The sequence below is a fragment of the Micropterus dolomieu genome, linkage group LG13 (genome assembly GCF_021292245.1).
Source record: "Micropterus dolomieu isolate WLL.071019.BEF.003 ecotype Adirondacks linkage group LG13, ASM2129224v1, whole genome shotgun sequence".
Classification (NCBI taxonomy): domain Eukaryota; kingdom Metazoa; phylum Chordata; class Actinopteri; order Centrarchiformes; family Centrarchidae; genus Micropterus; species Micropterus dolomieu.
The window spans coordinates 3,133,325-3,150,708 of NC_060162.1; the positions used below are offsets into that span (position 1 = coordinate 3,133,325).

General features: G+C 39.3%; 1 protein-coding gene across 1 annotated transcript in view; it reads left to right on the forward strand.

Annotated features, from left to right (window-relative positions):
• Positions 1-15,432, forward strand: part of gnsb (glucosamine (N-acetyl)-6-sulfatase (Sanfilippo disease IIID), b) — a 16,683-nt gene extending 1,251 nt beyond the window's left edge. Inside the window, exons 2-13 of the mRNA XM_046066692.1 lie at positions 1,431-1,490; positions 2,538-2,741; positions 4,790-4,855; positions 4,940-5,038; positions 6,449-6,616; positions 6,708-6,790; positions 8,815-8,933; positions 9,043-9,146; positions 9,266-9,367; positions 9,460-9,570; positions 13,166-13,276; positions 13,373-15,432. Of these exons, the coding sequence (XP_045922648.1) occupies positions 1,431-1,490; positions 2,538-2,741; positions 4,790-4,855; positions 4,940-5,038; positions 6,449-6,616; positions 6,708-6,790; positions 8,815-8,933; positions 9,043-9,146; positions 9,266-9,367; positions 9,460-9,570; positions 13,166-13,276; positions 13,373-13,522 (1,377 nt within the window). The 3' untranslated portion in view covers positions 13,523-15,432. The remainder of the gene's footprint in view (positions 1-1,430; positions 1,491-2,537; positions 2,742-4,789; positions 4,856-4,939; positions 5,039-6,448; positions 6,617-6,707; positions 6,791-8,814; positions 8,934-9,042; positions 9,147-9,265; positions 9,368-9,459; positions 9,571-13,165; positions 13,277-13,372) is intronic.
• Positions 15,433-17,384: the final 1,952 nt, after the last annotated feature.

Sequence of the window (17,384 nt, forward strand, 5' to 3'; positions counted from 1 at the left end):
TTTTTTTTTTTTTTTTTTTTTTGACTGCTGAAACAAGAAGCCGATTAATCAATTCAGATGATTTGAAATAAAATTTTATATAGATTTCAATATAGCAGAACACTTTATGGATCCACAGGGGGTGATTGTCCAGAAATACTGTAGGAACAAAAATGGCAAAAGCAGAGCGAAGGAAAGGAAACACTTGGAGAGCTACACCATAAATAAAAAGTGAATTTAATTATTGGTTAAAAAGTGAAAACAAGAGAGAATACAGGAAGTAGAAAACAACACTTTACAGCCATGCTTGCTGCTCTGCCAGGCTCTACTAAATGCTACATGCTAACATGCTGATGCTAAGCAGGTGGGATGTTTATTATATTTAGCAATAAACACAAAGCACAGGTGAGACTGATGATGTCATACGTTTTGCAGGTATTTTATTTCTTGTTTAGCACATTGTGAAAAGTACTACACTAAATAAACTTTACTTAGTGTTTGGTCACAAAATAAAGTAAAGGATGCTGGAGGAAAACTCAGCAGGTTTCATCCTCTGGGGGAACGTGTGAACACAATTTCACAACAATCCATCCCATAGTTGTTGAGATATTTCAGTCTGGCTCAAAGTGGAGGACCAACCGACCCTGGAGTCAAGTAGCGTGGCTAAAATAAATGAAATAAGTAAGCTAAATGTACAGTTTAAATCATGAATGACAAACATTTCCTGTTTCTCTTTGTCTCGTATGATAATTAAACTGATTATCTTCAGTTTGTTCAGCCAAAACAACTTGAACTTTGAGCTCTAGGCTCTTTTATTTTCTTACTTTTATAGACCAAACAACTAACTAGGGCTGAAACGAGTGGTTGGTTATGCCTTATTGTAATTCTGATCAACTGAAATGAATCGACTAATCATTTAAGTAATTAAGCATTTCAAGCAAAAATGCTATTTGTCCTATTTCCTACTACTAAATTCTGACGATTTGTTGCTTTTCTTTTTCTCATATGATGGTAAACTAAATATCTTTATTATTTTGGACTGTTGGTTGGACAAAACAAGATATTTCAATACATCGACTTGTGTTTTGGGAAGCTATAACGGGCATTGTTCTCCAATATTGTATAGACCAAACAGGCTGTACAAGAGGCTAATGATTATTTTTCATTAGCTATCAGTCTGACAATTAAGTTCTCGATTACTGAATCGATTGTTTGTCCTATAAAATGTCGAAAAATTACATTCCTTGACGGAGTGTAGAACGATTACAATCTGAGAAGGCAACAGGTCTGTAGAGGAGAATCGCACAGAGACTAACTTTATTCTTTATAGAGCAATTTATTCACAAATTTAATTTTGTTCTTTGGACGTGTAGCTGCTTCTGTCTGGGCTCATTTGCAAGATGGGAGTTGTGTGACTTTGCATGTTGTCTGATCTTGTTTCTGTTCTGCAGACCCCAATGAAGAAAGCTAAAGCTTTAATAGGAGATGCAGGAGCAACGTTTGTGAATGCTGTGAGTACATTTACCCAGTGGTTGTACATCTACTGAAGAACTAAGTACAAGTTATAGGTACTTATACTTGAATATTTCCAGTTTATGTGACAGCTATAGTTGCTTTTCAAATTAAGGTTTTACATTAAAAACACAAGATATGTTTATAGATTACAACACATTGTTAAAGAGTAAACCAATGGTTTCTAAACTTTTTGGCTTTTCAGGCCTCTTGTCATGTTTTTATGTCTATGAGTTGTCAGCACAGAATTTCTCCTCTAAACCTCTCACGTGAGACTCAAATTGTCTAATGTTTCACAAAAAAGCAATATCTCATTAATCATCTGAGGTATGTACCCGACCTCTAGGTTGGGAATCACGGGACCAAACTAGCTAGGACTGTACATAAAGTACTGTGGGTTAAAACCCACAGTCTATGGTTAAAACTGGTGGATTGTATAAAGTAGTTTAAACTCGCTAACTGTAAATAAATTTAATACTAGCTAACTGTACACAAAGTAGTAAAACTCGCTAAATGTAAATGTGTATGTTGCAGTCTAGGGCACAAGATGAAGACTAACCTTTATACAGTCACTGAGAATAACTCAGTACAACAATACAGAAAAGAAACGTATGTTATGTTCACAATATACAGAACACACTCAAAACAGTCTCTAAAATGATTTTACGTATGTAGAAAATGAGCAGGGTTGTTGCACAGGGATCAAATTATGTTTTTGCTCGTTTTGCATATCAGTAAAAATGCATCTGTCACATTTTACTGCAGAACCAGTACTTTTACTTCTGATACTTTCAGTACATTTTGCTTATTATTTCTGCTGAGGTACTTTTACTTGTAATGGAGTATTTTTAAATAGTTGTTTTGATACTTTTGCTTACGTAGAGTCTTTCTTCGACCGCTGCACGCACACCTGTGATTTCACATTGTTTTTAAATGTTGAAACTGAAACACATCCTCCTCTTCACTGTCATGCTTCTCTTTCATCATCTTTTCTTGTGTTGTCTCGTCTTCCTCTATCGCGGCTCTCGTTTCCTTCCACTGTGAAGTTTACAGTCACGCCGCTGTGCTGCCCCAGCAGGAGCAGCATTTTGAGTGGTCGGTATCCCCACAACCACGAGGTGAGGAACAACTCCCTGTCTGGGAACTGCTCCAGCCCTCTGTGGCAGAAAGGCCCCGAGTCCGAGGCCTTCCCCATCTACCTCAGCAAACAGAAATACCAGACGTTCTTCGCTGGGAAATATCTTAACCAGGTTTGAAAACATATATATACTCTATAAGCAAAATACATCACATTTGTTTTGCAGTTTAGGTACAATGTTAACATGCTGATGTTTAGCAGGTGTGATGTTCATAACGTTGACTATCCTGTTTTTGGGTGTTACCGAAGTATTGGACAAATTAAAACTGAGAGATTTCGCTCAAAATGTGAGCAATGTCAGCCTCATGGAGGCACTAGATGAAGAGTCAGGTGATCAGCAAAGTTACAACAATTCATCCTGAGGAAGATCATGAACGTCTGAACCAAATATCATGGCAGTTCATCCAACAGTTGTTGAGATATTTCAGTGGATTGAAGTGCTGGACTGAATGGCCTTCCACAGAGTCGTTAGCACTTTACCAGCATCTTTTTCCAGACACACTGTCCTTGGTACTCAACAAAAAGAATTGTGCAAAGTAACAGAAACGGCCCCCAAAATTTAACAGTTGTTGCCTTCTAGCATTTGCATGACTGTGTGTGACACCGTGGCCTCGGAAGCATGTTAACAAAGAAACAACCTAAAACAAACAAACGTTGGCTGTAACAAAAAACACATGACCGGACAAACATATTCCTAAACACAAAAATGTGTCAGCGGAGTAGCGTAGCATCAAGCGCCATACAACATTGTAAATAACAGCAGTTGTTGGTCATGAGCGTGCTAAACATCTAAACTGGAAACTGCATTTGTTGATTGAGAGTTTGTTGTTCATGCTGAAGAGTCTAAAGTCCTCCAGTCCAAAGCTTCAGCATTGGCTTCACACAAAAAATACTGTGGGTGATGGGAAGTGAGAGAGAACAAAAAAAAGAAATCCAATACAAATATATCTCACCTCAGCCACCTGTGGGCGGTGGTGTTGTGGCCACATCAGCTCTGCTACTGCCTGTAAAAACTGAGTCATTTTATCAACCGCCCCACTGTTCTTGTAGTCATGCTAGCTGAAATAACAACTACAACAACTATTGCCATGAACCTTTGCATGCATGTTAGCATGAACCTGTGCAGCTTCACAGACATGTTAGCACAACACTAACACCCTGAATAACGAATACTGCGTGTTCATTCTAAAATATTGCACGTGTAATTGTTGTACCTGTTATGGGTGATTAACTAAGAATTATTGTGTAGATGACAGCAGTAGGTGTCAGTATTTAAATGAGTGTTTTGCGTGTTTTAATGGTTTCCGCCATGGAGAGTCGGGAGGGAAAGCAGCCACTGCGTAAAAACCTCGGTTTGTTTCACTCAGTGGAAATCGTCTGTACCTGCCCGTCCTGCCTGAGATTACACTAAGTACTTGGGACAGCACACCTGAAAAACTGCTTTGGGAAACCCCAGCAGACACAGATACAGTGTGCTGGAACGACCCTGACGCGAGGAAATGCCAGCAGATCGTGCTTCATCCAGCCAGAGGGAACGACCACCGACCGTCAACACCGCCCCCAGTCGCTCTGAGATCTCCTGGCCCTGTACGTCCCATTCCCTCTCCGAGACCTACAATGGGTTGTGTCGCTTTTACAACCCGCGCACCATGAACAGTTGGTGATGGTTCCCTCTGGCTGGATGAATTTTATGCACCACTGCAGCTGGGGGCTCTCCGCAGCGCCACGCAACTTTCTAAATTCTTCCATCTTACAGAGAAAAGAAGTCAAGTCGAAATGAAATTTGCTTTATTGGCATGACTGTTAAAACAACAGTATCACCAAAGCTAAAGGAAAATACAAAGAAAACAATTCAATTCATATAGTTTCTCAAATAAATAAAATAATTTTATTTCTATTCATTGGATACAGAACAATATTATCTAATATTCTACGTCTTCTAACATTACGCCTGTGTTTCCTTCTCACAACGAGAACAACAGGTGCTATCTTGCACTTTTGAAAGACTTCACTCTGCGTGAGTCGCTCAGCTTACATGTTAATTTGCTGGTGATATCAAGTTTGCACACGTTTTTACTCACGCAAACCTTAAGAAATCAGAAATTGTGTAACAAGACTAAGGGCCTGATTCACTAAACTGTTTTTTTTTTCTGCCACCAGTACGGTAAGAATGACGGGGGAGAAGTTGGCTATGTGCCACCTGGCTGGGACCAGTTTCATGCGTTGGTGAGTCTCTCACACACGTAAACACACACAAAGATTACTTTCCCTAGTACTTGTGTTGTCAAAGCTTCTGCTAAATGGTTTCAGGTGGGGAACTCGCAGTACTACAACTACACACTTTTAGTCAACGGCAAGGAAGAAAAGCACGGAGACAGTTATGAAAAGGACTACCTAACTGACCTCATAGTAAGTAGTAATCTGTGTCTTAAGTACAATTACTTCTGCTTGTGCAGAAGCTGTGATCAGCAGTATGTCATGCTTTAGGACACCTGTAGGGACTTTAAGTCAGGATTTATGGAAAGATGTATAACTGGTTACCTCCAAACTGTCTGAATCACATGCTGTCATAGAAAAAGAAATTGTCTGGTAAGTCCTGGCCAGTCAGCAGTGTGAAAGGTTAATAATCAACAACTAGAAGGTTTACCTACTCTGCTGTAAATATGATTTATGAGAGCTGAACTTCCTTTTGTCACAGTCAAGCATAATTTAAGCAGTGATGTCATGTTTAGCACGTTCACCATCATAGCTAATCAATAAACGCAAAGGACAGCTGATGCCGATGGGATAGTTTTTCAGGTATTTGCGATTGATTAACGTTATTACAGTTCATCATGAGGGGGCCATGAATGGGATCATTAAATTTCACAGCAGTCTATCTAGTAATTGTCGAGATATTTCAATACAGAACTTAAAAGTGAACCTCATGGTGGTGCTAGAGGAAAAGTCAAGGGATCACCAAGGTCAGCTGGATTCGTCATCTGGAAACCGTTAATGTCCATATGAACATTTTGTTTCCAGTCCATCTAGAAGATGTTGAAATATTTGACCTCGTGGTTGTGCAGAGGGAAGGTCAGTGGAGTAAGTAGATTGCAGGTAACAGCAGGGCTGAGAAGACGTCTTCAGGTGATGTTTCTGTCGTCAGATTTAGACACACACGCACACACTATAAGCAAAAACAATACAGACAGACTGAGATAATAGTGCAGTGAGAAGAGTGCAAAGGATGTAGGGTAAAATTATTATGTCATGTCGGAGGTGGATGAGATATACAGGTGCACATGTACACAGTGTGATGGAGCATAGTGCAAAGGATGCTGGAATAAATAAGTATTTTGTGCAAGTGTTATGAACTTGAGGTAGGTGGATTTGGTATACACAACATGAACAGCTCTGAAATAGAGAATGGTGAATAAATAATAAGTGGTAGCCAGTAAACAGGTGGCTGATTAGAGGCAGAGTTACTGGGTTATTGCACAGGAATTGTTCCTGACCCCGTGAGTCAGAAGTCAGCTGTTCATCAGAGTGATGGCTTGTGGGAAGAAACTATTCATGAGGTAGCAGAGTTAATTTTTAAGCCGGCCGACAGCGTGAGACATCAGTCATACCTAAAAGCATGTGTTAGCAGCCTGTGACCAGCTGTTACTTCCTGGGGTGAAAATGACTCAGAGGTGACAGCTGATCCACCGCCCTCCCTGTTCATGCAGCTCACTTCCTGGTTCTAACAAGCAGAGATGCTTTTATTTCTGACATTCCCTTTCCCATCTGTGTTTTCAAATCAAATGTGAAACTCCAATCTTGGCTTATTCCTCGATCCAGACGAACCGGTCCCTTCACTTCCTGGATGACAGGAGCCCTCAACATCCGTTCTTCCTGATGCTGTCCCCTCCGGCGCCTCACTCCCCCTGGACTGCAGCGCCGCAGTACGAGAAACAGTTCAGCGACGTCAAAGCCCCGCGAGACGGGAGCTTTGACAAACCAGGGAAGGTACGACCAAGTTAACATCAGATTATTAAATATAGTTGTTTTTTTTAAATTGTCCTTTTAAATAAATCTGTTATTTGTCTGTGCGTTTCAGGACAAACACTGGCTCCTGCGTCAGCCCGTTAACCCCATGCCAAATAGCTCACTCAACTTCCTGGATAATGCGTTCAGGAAAAGGTACAAGTTTCTCTTTTACGCTCTAGGGAACGGCAGGTTCACTGCTTTGGTCCAGAAATATCCCATATTCAAAGAATCTGAGTCACTTTGTTTCTCTTAGAATAACTTGCATATTTGCAGTGGTTGAAGAAGAACTCGGATCTTATACGTTTGTAAAAGTATCACAGTGTGGAAATACGAGTTACAAGTAAAAGTCATGCATTCAAACCTTTTGGCTTTAAAATATACTTTAAAAGTACAAAAAGTACTTGATATGCAGAATAATATATATTATATTATTGGAGTATAATTTTTGGTGAATTAATATGTTTGTCACTTTAATGTTGCAGCTGGTTATGGTGGAGCAGATTTTTTACTTTATATACTGCTGGGTAGTTTGTAAACTTCACCAAGGGACCGTCTTATATTTATACATAATGATAAATCATAATTTATTTGTTGATTTTTATGTAATTAATCTGAATCAAATTTTGTAGTGTTGTAAAAAAAAAAATATGAATGGTAGTGGAAAAGAAGTATAAAGCAGAAGAAAATTTAAATACTGAAGTAAAGTACAAGTACTTTAAAATTGTACTTAAGTACAGTACTTGAGTAAATGCATATGTAAATGTCACTTTCAACCACTGCATTTTTGAAATTTCTTTGATTCCAGTGAAATCACAGTGATAAAGAGTTGCTTTGTCAAAACTAAATACAGTTAAAAAAATAAACCCAGCAGATTCAGTAGCTTTAACACATTTGTTCCTTTGTTGTAGAGACAGACAGCTATGTTTACCTTCTAACAGTACAAGTAGATAAGCCAGCAAGGCTACCGAAAAGTTGCCTACTGACTCCTTAACGTCTGCCGCTGTGACCTTCGCCTTGCAGGTTACTTATATTTATAGTTTTGGACTATATTTTAAATGTCTTTTTCTAATTAGTTATTTTCACTCCTGTTTCAGTTCTTATTCTTTGTGAGGATACAACCTTTCATTTCACAGCACGTGCGTGAGCATCAGGGGTGTGACGAGATCTTGCGAACGATATTTATATCTTGACGATGTTTCTGAAAAGCTGTCATGATATCAGCATGACAGACCGTGAGGGTGAAATTGGCACGGAAGATGCCCTCGCCACAAATAGTTTGTGTGGCAGCTAGGGCTGCCTCACGACTAAGGATTTACATAGTCGAATCAGAATCGTGAAGTCTTGCCTGTAGTCGTCGCTCCGCTTTAATCTTGAGAAGCGGCAGAGCTGCAGCTAAACTGAAGCTTTTTGAAGACACTTCTGGCTCTCTCTCTAATTCAAAATGAGCTTTATTGGCATGAATGTATTGCAACAGTATTGCCAAAGCTAGATTTAAAGGACAATTCATTTCATACATTTCATTAGATAAGGAAATAAAACGGCAAAAGGGGTGTGTGTGTGTGTGTGTGTGTGTGTGTGTGTGTGTGTGTGAATACAAAATAAATGTAATATAAAAAAACGTATAAAATATAAAAATTCTGTAAAAATAAATATTTAAAAAACGTAAATAAGTAAAACAATAAATGTGTTTATATTAATAGACAAAAGGAAAAAATTATCTCTCTCTCGCCTGTCATTCACCGGTCTTGTGCAGAGTTTAGCGGTTCCTCACAGGTCTATTTCAAGTAGCCGGCTCTTTAAAAACGATTATATTATATTCTTTGTGTGGTTCATCATGGGTGATAAATTATCCGAATGTCCGGCAAGGTGCGGACAACTCGGCACAACACCAGTGAAGCTGGAGCTCCGTCCAAAGTGTTCCTCTTCAGCCACCACACACACACACACACACACGCTACGCCTACACATGCGCACTGACGACCCAGGGTTAGGGTTACAATTTTGGATTTATTCACGCACTTTTAAAAACATTTATTAAAAGTAAGTTTCTTTTTACATGTTTATTTGTAACAGGCTGTATATTAAGTTATTGGGAGAAAACTGGTAGATCTATGTAAAATCTATGTAAATGTGACTGGGGGGAAAAAAAAAGAAGCAAATTCTGATCTCTCCTGCAGGTGGCAGACCCTGTTATCTGTGGACGACATGGTGGAGATGCTGGTCAAGAAACTTGATAGTATAAAGGAACTGGACAACACGTATATCTTCTACACCTCAGATAACGGCTACCACACAGGTCTGAGCGTGCTCCAAAGTCCCGTCTCTGGTCCTCTGATGATTTAACACAGTGCGTTTCTTGTTTCTGTGTGCTGCCTCACTGTAAACACCTGTCTCCACTGTTCCAGGTCAGTTCTCTCTGCCCATTGATAAGAGGCAGCTGTATGAATTTGACATCAGGGTCCCGCTCATGGTCCGTGGTCCTGGAATCAAACCAAACCAGACCCTGCAGGTCCTCCGCTGATGCACACATTCACAAATTGTTGCTTTCATCTCTTATAAACTGCAGAAATGTGCCGGTATCCTTGGTTTCTTTTTTAAGTCTCTCTTAATATTGCATGACTCATTCAGGCCCCGGTGTTGAATATTGACCTGGCTCCCACCATACTGGACATATCTGGTCTCAACCTGTCTCTTGTGAATGTGGACGGGCAGTCTTTCCTCTCCCAGATGGTCAGCTGTTTCTTTAAATGTCCCTTCCTAAATATTTACATTTTCCTGAGTACTAAAAACTAATAGAAACTAACATTAAATTCTCTTACCAGGCCCCATCTTTGCGTAATGGAACTGCACGTCCCTTTTTCCTTGTTGAATACACTGGAGAGGGACACCCAACAACAGATCCTGCTTGTCCCAAATTAGGTCCTGGACTCTCCGTGAGTATTTACCACAAGAAAAGACTGTACCAATAACAAGTTTAACAAAACAAAATGTTGATTTTTCAATCATTTATTAATTGTTCAAGTCGGTATAATTATGAAATGTATAACTAAAAGCTTCAGATTTTATTTATTATTATTTATATTTAGCCCAGAGTAGTGACCCTAGAGATCGTACAAACCGAATTTCCGACGAATCCATCCAGCGAATTACGAGGTATAAACTTTGTGTAGCGCCCTCTAGTGGAAAAATATCCCAGGACTGCCCAGCAAAGTTCGGGCCGAGCATCTGAACAGACCCGTAATTAGCTTAAGCCAATTTTGATGTAAAATTGTACGTAAATACACAAAAGTAAAAAATTTATGGGGGGGAAAAAAACCGTCTAGGACGAGTTCGCAAAATAGGTTTTAGAGAAAAGTGATTAAAAAGTCGTATAATTTGACATTTTTAGAGCAGAACACCATTGGAGCAAAGATGCAGGTGAATCCAGAGATTAAAATAATGAAGGAAGTTTGACTATAAATGAAGCTGTTTTTGAGATAATTGCAAAAACGTAAAGTTGATTGTTATAGCGCCACCATGCCCACCTGCCAATTTTGATGAGTTTTCGTCCAGCAGTTTTAGCGGAGAAATAGAATAATGAGAACAAAAACAATGGAGCTCCAGAGAGGGAGAGAGCGATAAGCTTGTCTCAACAAAGTCTCTGCCTTCAAGGCAATATAACATGACATGTTAATAATAATAATAATAATAATATGACAAAAACAAGTCAGGCAGGAGTTTTCAGCTCTACTTTCCCTCTTGCCTACATTGTTTTCTAGGTTCTTCTAGTCTCAGTAGGAAACGCATTTGCAGCAAATTAGACGGTGACTACATCTGTATTCTCCACAGCTGACTTCTCATACACATGATCGTAGCCTGATAAATGTTGTCTTTTACTTTTTTAGAAAGGCAAACATTAGTCTTTATTGTGCATTTAAATATTTTTAATAATTACAAATAAAAGTTAATAAAATATATGTTCTCCCAGTCATTTAGGATGGGCCAGCTGTGGGCAGCACCAGGCTCGTTAGGCCCACCCACAGTGCCATGCCTTTAAGAATTAAATCAGAAATGCATCCAGTATCACGGAAAACATGCAACGTCATCCAGCCCCAACACTCAAGTCACTCAACACTTTTCTAAAAATCAAGAGTGTGACCTTCAAACTGATTTGAACACTCCTTCTGGTTCTTTCCTGCAAAACGGCTGATCAGACCAAACTTGTTAGTCTTGTTTCCTGTCATCTGCAGCAATGTTGTCACCAAACATAAAGCAAGCAAGCCGTGCTGGCCAGAAAAACTATTTAATTTTTTTTATTTCATACTGAACTTGAAGGACTTCAGATTGGGGGGGAACAACCGGATTGTCCTCTTTTTAAACACAGCACTAACTAAAGGTCCACTTGCAGTACAGGTTTCACCACATATTTTTCAAAAGCTGCGCTCAAATGTCAGATGCTCAAAGGAGGAAGACCACAAGATGCATCTGAAATAGAAAGTAAGTGGTAACCTTTTAGTTTGGATTTCGTTTTAGCTGAACTCTTTCCAAGATCAAGTTTGCGTTTTCACACTTAACAGCTTTCATTTTTAACTAGTTAAAGGTCCAGTTTGAAACACTTAGGAAGAAATATTGACAGAAATGGAATACAGTATTCATAGGTGTGTTTTCATTAGGGTTTATTTACCTGAAAATCGCAGTCTTTGTGTTTTTATTACCTTTTAGAATGAGCGATTTACACCAATCAGCCGTAACATTAGGACCAGCGACTCCACTGTGCGTTCTGAAACGTTTCCTATCAGAACCAGCAGTTTGACCCAGAGGATCTCGTCTGTTTGATCGGACTACAGAGGGAGCGATCTTAGGAGTCCACCACGTTTCTACATCAGCCCTGAACAGATAAAACTAAACACTGGTTTCAAAGAGGCCTTTGGTGTTTTTCCTGCACGCTTGGAAGAGAAGGGTATTCAGTTGGTCGCAATTTGCTAACTTCTTAAAGAAGCAGGAGGATTTTCTCAACCTGTAAATGAACACTTCATCCTTCAGTTTATCAGAAACACTCACATTCAAAATCACCCTATTTGGAGATGCATGGTTTTCATGGTTTTAATCTGGAAAGTAACTGAAGCTGTCAGACAAATATAATGGAGTAAAAAGGGAAGTATTTGTCCCTGAGATAAAGTACAGTAGAAGTATTCAGCTGCATAAAATAGAAATAAAATTCCACCACTGATGTTTCGAAACATTCAAAACATCTGCTTTACAGAATATGTTAGGAAGAAGGAAATGCATTTCTTCAGTATATGGCTTGCATTCCTGCAGTAGGCAGGGAGGCGTGTGGTGTCACCGGTGTCCTCGTGCACATGACGGTACACAACATGCAAACAAAATGGCAACCTTCTCAATAAAACATTGCCTCTGTAAGGCAACCGCATTTCAATTCAACTCAAAGTGCTTTACAAAAAAATAATTAAATATGGCATTTAAAGACATTTAAAAAAAAAGAGTCAATTAGAAAATTGTTCACCCATAATTTTGGTTTCCTTTTTTAATTTCCCGTCTCTCAAACCAGTCAAACCTCGTACGATATTTGTTTTCCTTGTTTTTACGATTGTCACCTTAAATCCAGATTGTTTGTTTGATTTATTTTCCCAAGATTGTAGCACAAACAGTGAATAAAAACTTAACCGTACTCAGCCCTGTATTAGGGATGCACCGAATGTTCGGCCACCGAAATTAATCTGCCAAAAATAGCAAAAAAAGCACTTCCGGTGTTCGACCGAATACATTAAGACTGATTTAAATTTTAAAGAACAATTACGTTGACCTGTCGGCAGTGTGGAAGCATTTTCAAGTATCTGAGAAAGATGTAAAAATCACCGTTTGCAGACTCTGTTCTGCTGAACTGTCTCCGAGTACATCCACGCCATCTGTGGCTGACTTCTTTAGAAAAGGTCTGACCCGTTTATGAGTGTTTCTGTCACGCGTTCACGCGTCCGAGAAGGCACCTACATTTGAAGTGCACACGTATTCTAGCCTTTACGGTAAATCCACTGAAACGGACCAGAGCGAGCTGACAGGCAGGTTAGAGACTTTATCCTGTCCGTTTCTCTTTACAAAGACAAGTGTTGCAGTATGAGAGTCCTGCCTGAAGAGAGGCTGTGAAGTCTTCATGTTACGCCGTACGAGAACCACATACAACATTATTTATCAAACCGGGTCGGACTGGATGAATTTAGCGCGAGGAGGAAACACATGTCAACGTCCTTTTTTCAAAATAAGGCGTCTGTACAGGATGGAAATAAGATTAATTGGATTATATTGACAGAAAGTATAAAACATATTACATGTGTACTTTACAAGTAAATGGACACATGTAATTTACTTTAACCACTATAGTCTCCCCAAATCCTTTAGGAAACACTGAGTAAAAAGCACATTTTGAATATTTAATTTATGCAATGGTAAAAAAAAAAAAAAAAGAATTGGGGTCAAAAACTCCACAAGGTGGCTTTAATCTAATGCACTAACTCAACATTTCATTTCCTCCAGCAATGTTTTCCAGACTGCGTGTGTGAAGACGCCTACAACAACACCTACGCCTGCGTCAGGACCCTGGACGGTGAACAGAACCTGCAGTACTGCGAGTTTGCAGACAGCGAGGTACAGCAGCACTGCGTTTGATGTATTGGCGACACGCATGTATGTCAGTAAAAACAGATGTGGAGCTCAGCGTCTGTCCTCCGTTGTGTCCCCCAGTCGTTTGTAGAAGTGTACAACCTGACGTCGGACCCCCACCAGCTGGAGAACATCGTGAAGACGGTGGATCCGGCCGTCCTGCAGGCGATGAACCAGCGGCTCATAAAGCTCCAGTCCTGTGCGGGCGACAGCTGCCGTGACATCAAGTGAAGAAGAGGCAACGAGCTCCATGAAGCTGCCAAACATGGACCTCTTCATACTCACATTGGAAGGTGGGGCTGGTTTATATAACAGAAAGGCAACTTTTACCACAAGTATGATAGTTGGAGAGGCCTTTTCTAAACAAACAATGTTTCCTACTGTGAAGTTTTGACATGTCACAGTAGAAAAAGCACAGGGTGAATAATGAATGACGGCTGGGTTATATTTAGCTGCTCCAGTTTCAGGGGCCTGGTTTTGTGCATGCTGGCTGCCTGGGACGCTCAAATACAACAGAGGCTTTGTTAAAAGGAGAAGTTCCACATTTTGGGAAATACGCTAATTTGCTTTACTGCTGAATGTTGATTCCACTCATGTCTGATGATTAGCCTAAATTGGCACAAATGATTCTGTTAATTCTTAATTAATAACACTGCAATTAGCCCTTGAAGTGCTTATTTAAGCTTAAGGGTAAATAAATTATTCCCTTTCAAGCTAGATGAGAAGATCGTTACCACTCTCGTCTGTCTATTAAATATGAAGCTGCAGCTGGTTAGTTTAGCTTAGCTTAGCACAAGGACTGAAAGCGGGGGGAAACAGCTAGCCTGGCTCTTTGTTGCAGTAACAAAATGTGACTACCAGCAGCTCAGTAATTAACACGCGACATCTTGTTTGTTTAATCTGTACAAAAGCCAAAGTTTGTAAGTGACACATTGCCGTATTTTGGGGGGAAAAAGCATTTTTACACTTTTGTACTTCTACACGTTTTCGTATGGACCCTCAACCAGAAATCAAATTTCCCGAAATGTCAAACTTTTACTTTAATGTCACCTGTGGTCTTCCTACTATGACAAGTCAAAATGTCTGCTGTGAAAAATATCAATTTTCTTCTGAGCTGTGCTCAAATATCTCATACTTTATTTTCTTTTAAGATAAACAGTTCGTATTGTGCAGATTGGAGTTACTCTACCACTCTGTCACGTGTCTCTGCATAAAAACTGCACTATAGACTTCTGTTCTTCACAATGTTGAAGGTAAAAAATGCCATCTGAACAATTTACCAGTCACAGAAACACAAAATGTTGCCAGTATGTGTCAGATGTGGAGAATAATAGTTACACAACCAAAGGTTTATCATCTCTAAAGGAATAGTTTGACATTTTAGTAAATATGCTTCTTTGCTTTTAGATGATTAGACTGTTACCAATCTCATGTCTGTCGCTTCCATTAAAAAGCCATCACCAGCAGTCTGTTAGCTTAGCACGAAATAATAGTTGGAAAAGGGGGGAAACAGCTGGCCTGGTGCTGTTCAAAGTAAACAAAATCCACTCTGTCAGCTCTCCTAGCAAAATGTTTTTGTTTTGCTGGAGTCAGTGGGCTTGAATTCTTTTTCAGCATTTTAAAGGGGTGCGTGACAGAAAAACAGCTGCTGGCTCTTTTTACATATTTAACATGATTAGTATCAATCTTCTCATCTTACACTCAGAAAAATTTCCCAAAATGTCAAACGGTTGCTTTAAGGTGAACCTATATAGCATACGGCTCTGTTCTTTTTAATATTTTTGAATTCAAGCTCACACTTTTATCTCAAATGAAATGAAAGTTAAGATAAAAAGTCAAATTATTGCTCCAACTCTGTGCCTGGACTCGGCTTTTTTAAATTCTAATCCTGACGTTTGGTAATTACAAGATTTGAAACTGTGTATTAATGATGACATTTGTGAAGATGGAAAAAGGGCTGTGATTCTTTTAAGATGTGTTGGTGTTTTCTAATTGTGAGGGAAATTTTTACATGGCAACATTTGAAATGAACGCTTTAATCCTGTATGCCTTGTATTTGCACTGACGAGGCTCGTGTGCCTTTAAACGTGAATGTATTTGCACTGTGAGGAAATTAATAAAAAAAAAAAAAACAAGTCAAACGAAGCTTTTCAATGCGCAATATTTCTAGGAGGTGTCACACAACAGAGCACATTTAGCATTTATCAGCAGTATAATATGTAGTTCTACGCAGATATGACATTTTAAGTGACATTAACTTCATACGTTATATTATTATACAACTGTATTCTACTGTATTATCATTCATTATCTGTTCACACACCAGCCAACCCGTATGGATACCTCAGAGAAGGAGTTAGTTACTGACAAATACATTAATAAACACTTACTCTGCTTACAGCTACATTAGTGAATTACACACATGTATTAAATGTTTATAAACATGGTGGTTTAAAATGGTGTTATTTTCCTTTTCTCATGAGGGTTGAAAGTTAATGTACAAGATAAACCTGATATTTAAACAACTTAAGTATCGTAAAGGACTCCAACAAGGTGAATTATTTCATAGCAAGAAAACTAGTTTGTACAAGTGATGTAACGGCCTCCGTGTGGTGGAAATGCTGTTTAAATATCTTCAGCCTGGCTGCTACAAGAGAATAAACTGTATTTTTGGAATTTAAACCTTTATCGGTGATAAAGACACAGGTGATAAAACATGGGTTTATGACATAATATACTGTAAAAGAGTCTCCATTAGACGCCTGCCCCATTTATTGGCCTAGTGTGCCTACACATTTGATCAAATAAACACAGGTCTCAATTATAATTCTGGTTTTTAGAGAAGGTCTTCAGATATATAAAACCTCTTAAAGCCCACCAGGTCGCCTGCTTGAGCGAAGCTGCTTAGATCGCAAATACAAATATATAGATGTTGAAACTTTTGTCAGTATCGTTGCATGTTTTTAACTGAAATTTGGTTGGACCAAGATAACAGTGCAGCTGTCCTTATCAAGTCTACCCCTCCCAACTTCAGTTTTATGAGTGAAGCTAGAGTGCACAAGAGAGGAGGTGGAGCTGCCATTTTGTTTAATGACTCCCTCCAATGCAAAAAGATGTCTTATGGGAATGTTGCTTCTTTTGAATATGTGGCTCTTCAGCTGAATTACTCTTCTCAAGCTATTTTTCCAAATATCTACAGGCCCCCTAAATACTGTGCAAACGTTTTTGATGACTTTGAACTGCTGTCTATAATCTCTGTTGACTTTGACTGTGTGGTTATTGTTGGTGATTTTAACATCCATGTTGACAACCCCCAGGACAGAGCGACTAAAGAACTGTGTTGTGTTATTGATAATTATGGACTGAACCAACATGTGACGAGGCCGAAACACAATAACGGGCACACTTTGGACTCTGTCATCTCCAAGGGTCTGAACATTTCCAAGGTTGTGGTGACTGATGTTGCTCTCTGCGTGCACACAATCAGCGGTAATCACAAAACGGCATATCACTGAAAACACCAGTGAAAAATGTATTGACGCTTTCTCTTCAACACCCGCACTCTCACGGGTCTCAGTCAATGAGCTTGTAGATAATTTCAGTTCTAAAATTACAAATGTTATTGATGCCATTGCAGCAGCCAAGGTGAAGGTGGTCTCTGGTAAGAGAAGATCTCCATGGAGAAATGCCATGCTGGTTAGAACTCAAAAAAGAGAGTGTCGAAAAGCTGAACTCAGGTGGCGGAAAACAAATCTCCAGGTTCATTATGACATCTATAAAGAGAGACTTTGCATTTATAATTTAGAGCTGAGAAATGCAAGGCGGTCCTTCTTCTGACATCACCAAAAACACTAATAATGAACGTGCCCTGTTTGCTGCTGTCGACAGGATAACCAACCCTCCTCTGTCTGTAGCCTCTGAACTTCTATCCACCAGGGCCTGCAATGAATTTGCCTCCTTCTTCACAGACAAAATTCAAACAATTAGACAAGCAATCAGTGCCTCCATGTCAGTAACAGGATATGTCTTGTCCCTGTGTCCACTTAAAAACAATTCATATAGCATGAGACAATTTGATTCTATTAACCATAAA